This window comes from Echinops telfairi, unplaced genomic scaffold (genome assembly GCF_000313985.2).
Source record: "Echinops telfairi isolate 266 unplaced genomic scaffold, ASM31398v2 ScPeMD7_18;HRSCAF=68, whole genome shotgun sequence".
NCBI classification, from domain to species: Eukaryota; Metazoa; Chordata; class Mammalia; order Afrosoricida; family Tenrecidae; genus Echinops; species Echinops telfairi.
The window spans coordinates 87,307,191-87,314,547 of record NW_022103915.1 but is presented as its reverse complement, the minus strand read 5'-3'; the positions used below and the strand labels follow the sequence as shown (position 1 = coordinate 87,314,547).

Genomic DNA, 7,357 nt, shown 5'->3' with positions numbered 1-7,357 from the left:
TGCCCGTTAGAGTTCCCAAGACTGTAACTGTTTACAGGAGTAGAAAGCCCTGTCTTTCTCCCACAAGCTACACATGGAGGAAAACACTAATATTTTCTAAAATATGTAACATATATTTGATTAGCTATGTAATGGGAGTTGACTTTAAACTTTTAAGGTACATAATCTTTTTTCACCTTCTTTGGAGTACAGTTAAAATTTAAATTGAAGAAATTCTGTATTTTTTACCCTGGCCAAGGAGTCCTGGTGGGGCAGTGGGTGATAGTTGGGCTGCAAACCACAAAGTCTGCAGTGTGAAATCACCAGCCACACCAGAGGAGAAAGATGAGGCTTTCTACTTAAAAGTTCGTCTCAGAAAGCCCAAGAAGCAGTCTGCCCAGTGCTAAAGAGTCTCTAGGCGTCAGAATGGACTCACTATGGCAGGGAGTTTGAGGTTTTGATACCCTGGTCACACAGTAGGCTAAGTACTGGGTGCCAACCACAAGGTTCCGGTTCAGGACATCAGAGAAAAGACTGTGTGTTCCAGTAAAGGTTTCGTCTCAGTTACCCAATGGATTGCTGCTCTGTCATATAGAGGTTTATTCTAAGTTCAAAACTGACCCAGTGGCATAGTTTGGTCTGAGTTTATTCCTAGAAAAAAGTTCCCAAGAAAAGTTTATTCATACTGAAGTATAAGTACTTGTTTGTTCTTCATTTATCTAAAGCAAGGATATTCACCTCCCTTTCTGTAATGACTTAAGATAAAATATCCTCAAATGACTTTGTTATAATTTTATTACCTAAAAATCAATAGGATTGGCATTTAATTTCATTGTCATTTATCCTGTAGTAATAGGAACTAATCAAAGAATGTAAGAACTAGAAAAGGCAGTAAGGGTCATCTAAGGCAACTCATTTCACAGATACAGAAACTAAAGCCCCAAAGTTTAAATTTAAACTCACTCAGCCACTGTATATAAAAGACATAAAACCCAGGTAGTCTGCCTTCCAACCAGCATGCTTCCAACCAACTAGCAGAACCAGAAAGTATCCTTCAAATGTCTTTCTTGGCTCTACATTTTCATAAATTACCTGTGATAGTAGTCTGAAACACTATTGGATAAAGGAAAACAAAGAACAATTTAACACTTAATTTAATGTGATCACTTTAAACCAATCACATTTTAGTAGTTTCAGCTGACAAGTATATTCCTAAATAAGTAAACCTAAGGTTACATTTGGCAAAAAGACAAAAAGGATGTTTCTCTTAAATCCCCCAAAATGTAAAGAAATTATAATGCCCCACTACCAGGTAGTCTGGGGTCTTAAAAGGTTTCTCTAACCAAGCAACTATCTAAGTGGGGTGTCAACTAAGTCCACATAAAAGCATGCCATTGTAAATCATATAATCTGAAGTCGAAGGAGCGATTCCTATCAGAGCCTAAATTGTGAGAATCCAGGTTGCAGAAGGCTATGGATGACAGTGAGAGCACAGATACATTTGTGGGAGTTACACAGGAAAGAAGCCCCCGGTGATGTCCCTCTATCCAAATTGAGGCATTGGAGGGAAGTTACTAAACAGAGTGATTGATAGAGATGAATACAAAAGATCAAAGTGATAAACCTGACTCAAACAGTTAAAACTTTGTCAGTTGATCCCCATTCTGATGCATGCTGGACCTGATCTAGTTTTCAACATTTTCTGTATTTTCGTTTTGGTTTGTTTGTTTGCTCATATTAGGGTTTATCTCAGAAGTGTTATGTCACCCTCTTGAAGTTGGTACATGTTTTTCTGTTGTTCAGTACCTGAAACCAAAAATTGATGAACCTATAGGGTCAACAAGTAGCATAAGGTGGTGGTACAGTGGTTGGGGGTGGGGGTGGTAAAATGGAGACAATCTCAAGGAGTCCAGGAAGGAAAAGAATGTTTGGAAACTGTTTGTGGTAGCAATTGTACAATATTTCTTGACGAGATTGAACTATGGAATGATATATCTATCAACTCACAATTAATAATAAATTTTTAAAATAAATTAAGTGTTGAAAACCAAAAATAAAATCAAAATACCCCAGAAATCAATTTTTCAAAATTATAACTTTATCCATCTGAATTATTTTTATTCAGAAATAGAAACTTGACATGTATGAATTACACTGTATCCTCATTCACATAAATATACTTCTAAACAAATTAATGCAGTGGCCAATATATATGAAAATAAATTTAAAATATGGAAATTAAATAAGCCATATGCTCATCCCTATTTTGTAAGACAAAATTTTTACATATATAAGCAAATATAAAAAATACATGTAATAAATGCATACATGTATGTACACACAAATACCAGAACCCAAAGTCACAAAGAGACATATAAAACAATAACTTATGCCTAAATATAGAGCTCAGTCAGACAGTCATTATGGAAAACTCAATATGTCAATCTATATGCCATGACTACTCGTGGAAACTCAAGTTCACAATGAAATCTATATGCTCTAATACTGAGCATGCTTAAAGTAATTAAAAACAAGCAAAAGAGACTCTAAAATTAGTTTCTTCAAAGTTGAAAATGTAAAGGCAACTTCAAAGACTTCATAGCACCATGAAATTGGCAACTTCTGTCTAGAATAAAGATTACCTGCTAAGTGAAGTTATTAACCATGGACACAGAAACATATGTAATCTAAATTCTCTTTATTTTGAAGGCTCTACTGGAGATTTGCTGTTTCTCTACTTCATGACTTGGAGAGACAAAACTGAAAAAGTTGGTGCTGGGTTCAGGTGCTGTGGGGGAACCCACAAAAAATGGTTTGAACTGAAAATCTCCATCTCCACCACCCCGACCTCTAACTGGCGTATTGTCCAAAGGAAACTTGGGGTGGTTCCCTGCAGGAAAAAAATAAGGAAAGAACATAAGTATGTATTTCCTGACAAATTCCAAGAACAAAAAAAGCCATTCAATGAATATTTTTAACAGACCTCGACTCCTATGAGAGTTACAGATAAAATATAAACCATTCTTGTTGTGAGGTACTGTTGGATATGAGTTCCAACTATTGTCACCCTGTGTACAACAAAACAAAATACTGGCCCATCCTCCCAACCATTGCCATGTCAGACCTCATGTTGTGTACAGAAAAAGACTAGGATGGCAATTATCTTTGCCTCCAACCATTCATGACTTTCTTCTGTGGTGCAGTTTCCAGTGATAGCCATGACCTCATCACCAAAAGTAGTCACACATTGAGATATGTTTTCAGAACAGCTAGAATTGGCAGTATTTTAATTTTATTCATTTGTTAGCTATTTAACATACTTCAAAGGAAGCATCTGAAATTATTATATAAGGGGGCTTCAGATTTTCTGTGGGAAAGTTCCACTATCAGTTCCTTTTTTCTGAGAACTTTGAAAAGCCCCATGTAAGTAAAAAAGTATTCCAGTTCATACATGCACACGCTTATGCAAAACAAAAGGCATTTAAACATGCTTTGCAATCGGTGGATGGCAGTAGACCAATTCTCTCAATACTATATTTGTCTTGGTCTTGTTATGCTACTTTCAAAACAAAGGTTCAATCAGAACAGTGGCTTCCAAAGGGATCTGCGAGGCCAGTTATAAATTCAAGGAAGAGAGGTCAGCTCAAAGTTGTGGTGACTGTTTGAGGAACCTTGATAAAAGTTGGGGAATCTTGATCCATTTTCTCAAAGAACACAGATGAAGTTATAAGAAAACTGAATGATGCATTGGTGAGAAAAAGACCAGGAAAGTTGTACCTAGAAATTTGTTCCCATCACAAGGTACTTTTACTCATTCTTCAAGGGCAGTAAGGACTGTCTTATAAGAATCTCATTGGGAAACCTTACTCTATCCACATTACAACACTGATCTTACCCTTTCCAACTTATTTTTGTTCTCAAAACTAAAAAAATTGCAAAGGAGCACACTTTTGAGTACCTCCAGGATGCCAAAAGTAGTTTTGAGGTAATGTAAATTAAAGAGTACACAACTCATCAGGGAAGGGTTAGAGAGATGAAAGTACTGCACTAGACGTATACAAACCTATATCAGTGCTTCCCAAAGAGGGCAAAACTACCCCCTGTGGGCTCTAGAACAAGCCAGGGAGGCTGCAAAAGCAGGTACCTACGCTGTATCCTAGATTATGGGCTATTGTAAGGGCCATGGTAGCATAATGGTTATGAGTTACCTGCAAAGTCGGCAGTTTGAAACCACTAGCCGCTCTGCCAAAGAGAAGATGGGGCTTCTACTGTAAAAATGCACAATCTCGGAAACTCAGTAGCAGTTCCACCCTGACCTACAGTCACTGTGAGTCAGCCGTGACTTGGTGGTGGTAGAGTTGTTTGGGGGGGTTTGAGATAGACTATAATAAAACTTTTTAATTGCCAGGGGGGTTGCTGAGTAAATTTTGTCTGAAAATGGGAGCCTATGGTGTAGATGGAGGATATGTCTAGAAACAATAGCTTTGCATTTTATTATTTTTGTTTAATAAAGGTTTCTACAATTTTGTAGCAATACTTTTGGGTGTACTCTTCACATGTGTATCACCTAGTATATATATACACACACATATATAAAGGTTCTGTTTCATGCTCTATAAAAATAATTTTTAAAAAGATTATAATAAGCACTACAGAAATATATGAAAACTATGAAAATTCAACATATACTCAAGACTCACAACTTGAGTGAAGAAAGCAATTGTGGAGAAGTGAAATGCTTAAATATGAATCTCCTGTATATTTGTCTAAAATTCCCACCCACTGATTGCTGAGAGCATGCAAATAAGGGCTCACTGTCCTCAAGTCAGTTCTGACTCACAGCAGCCCTACAGAACAGGACAGAACTGTCCCTGTGGGTCTCCAAGGCGGTAACTCTTTATGAGTGTAGAAAACCCTCATCTTTCTCCCAAATAAGGACTAGAAGACTATAACTCAAAGATGGTCAGTTTTGGCATTCCTCTGTATATAAGTGAGCCACCTGAGAAGTAGGAAGAGAGAATCCTGGGACCATCAAAGAGTCACCAGAAGAGCAAGTTCAAGATCTCTGCCTAAAGTGGTGGAGGCCAAGACCAGAGGCACCAGAGGCCACTGCACAAGGAACATGGGACAGGGCAGTGGAGCCAGACTGAGACAAGCAGAGGAACTGCACCTGAGGGGTTACACCCCTGAGACAGGAACCAGTGAGATGGAATAGCAGGCAGACTTCCTGCCCGCAAAGGCAGAGGTCAAGTGAATCACATGACTGGGAAACCAAGAAGCAGCAACGCAACAGCACCAAACAACTGAGCCTGCAATTCATTTTCGCATCTTTAAAACAGGCATAGTAATAATATCTTCCTCAAAGTTTTGCAAATGACAAATACATGCAAAATATGAATAAAAATGTTTGCTACTTAGTATGCTGTCAGTAAACATCAGTTAATATTATTATTGTTGCAACTAATAGCTTTTAAAGTAGCAATTTATCATCTTTTATCTTACAGAATAATTCTTTGCTGAAATTAAAAAGTTGAATATAGACAAGTGCAATAGATAAAAGTGATATGTACGGATTAAGATATGGATGAAAAATTCTGAGTCTACCACCATCCAAGGCCCTTGGAGGCTCCACTGTCTGCTTAGAGCTTTGCTGAGCACAATGTGAAAACCACTGATTTAAATAATAGATATTGTTCATCACATTCTTTCTTACCTAATGGGATGCCAAAAACACCAGAATGGGCAATCATAGATGGCTCGAGAGTGCCCTCTTGGTTAGCAATAGTGATATTTCGTAGCCTAAGGCTGTCATAGAGGCCCTGGAGTTTCTGATACTGCCGATTGCGTTCCATAAGCTTCTCAGAGATGTCACTAAACTTTTTCTTGTATTCCTCTAGGACTTTCTTCATGGAAGTGACCTCTCCTTTCATAGAGGTCAATTCTACATCCTTGCTCTGTATTTGCTGAGTATAGATTTTCTCCATCTGTTTCAAGTGACTCTCAGCCTTGCTGAAATTGTATTCTTGATAGAGTCGTTCCTGGTGTACCTATCCCAAGACAGAAAACATTAAGATGATGATTATAACATACACCATAAAACTTTATGAAATCACAAAAGAAATATGCTTACATTGGGATGTTAACATTTAGAACCAGGTTAAGAAATACTGAGTATGCCGGTAAAATCATAAAAGAATTTCTGGAACAATACTCTTTAACGACTACCATTATACCACCAAAAAAAAGAAGTGATGACTTACTTACCTTAACAAGTGATGAGTTCCAAAGGTTTTTAAGAAACACAATTCTAATTTTCAAGTAATCTATAGTACTGTACTGAGAATAGATTCTAATGCAGCACCCAATTATCCTTGCCTCCTGGTCCTCCCACCCCTTGGGTGTGGGCAGCAAATGTGACTAGAATACAGGTGATGGAATGTCACTTCAAGATTGGGTTACATAGACTGTAAGATCTGACAAGAAAGATAACCCTTCCTGCCTTTGAGCAAGCAAGTAGCCACGTTGAGAAGGGCCACTCCCCAAGTAGTTGAGGGGGGCCTCTTATGAATTAGCAATATGAAACTGAGGTCCTCAGTCTGACAGTGCATTGGGAAGTAAATGCTGCTAACCACCATGTGCGTGCTTGAGGTCACTAGGTTGTTTGTAGCTTTAACCTTGACTGAACTATAGGTTCCTTCACACGTATATGCCTGGTTCATTAGTGCATACGCCAAACCTCAGCAGGTTCTTGAAATAGAAATATTTTCTAGTGCTCAAAAACACAAATGTTAAGTGTGTAAGTGGGGCAAAGGCAGTCAAGGAAGGAAAAAAATCATTTCTAGCTACCTTTTCTCATTTCCACCCTATCTGAAAAGAAGAAAACAACAATGTTGGTGAGCAATATTACTCCAAATAGGAATATACTTCAAGATCCCCCTTCTAATTGTTCCGGCAATAAGGATGCATTTAAACTTAAAAAGGTACCTTAGTCGCACAACAGTTAAGCACTTGGCTCCTAATCTAAAGGTTAGGGGTTTGAATTCTTGGGAAAAAATACCTGAGGATCTGCTCCAACAACCAAGACCAGTAATCATGGTGCTCACTGACGCCATGTGGTCAAGAATAAGAAACTAGCCCTACAGATCTCTCCTAACTGGAGATGGACAAGTACGCAGGTAACTGTAATACAGCATGAATAAGTGTGGGGGGAGGTCAGATGAACAGGCATTCCCCCCATTGAGGGCAATCAGTTGCCAGACTGCTATCTCATCTCTCCACAGGGGTGGGCCTGCTCCCTGCCTCTGGGGACAATGGACAGGCACCTGTAGGAGGAGTTTTCACCCAACTGATAATGGTTCCTATGGAGACCCAGAGACCA

General features: G+C 38.5%; 1 protein-coding gene across 3 annotated transcripts in view; it reads right to left on the bottom strand.

Annotated features, from left to right (window-relative positions):
* Positions 1-2,660: 2,660 nt before the first annotated feature.
* CCNB1IP1 (cyclin B1 interacting protein 1) overlaps positions 2,661-7,357 on the bottom strand; it is a 14,166-nt gene continuing 9,469 nt past the window's right edge. For all 3 annotated transcript variants that reach the window (XM_045287995.1, XM_045287996.1, XM_004698432.4), the window contains 2 exons: positions 5,693-6,026; positions 2,661-2,869 (listed from right to left, as the gene is read on the bottom strand). In XM_045287995.1, the coding sequence (XP_045143930.1) occupies positions 2,667-2,869; positions 5,693-6,026 (537 nt within the window). In that variant the 3' untranslated portion in view covers positions 2,661-2,666. The remainder of the gene's footprint in view (positions 2,870-5,692; positions 6,027-7,357) is intronic.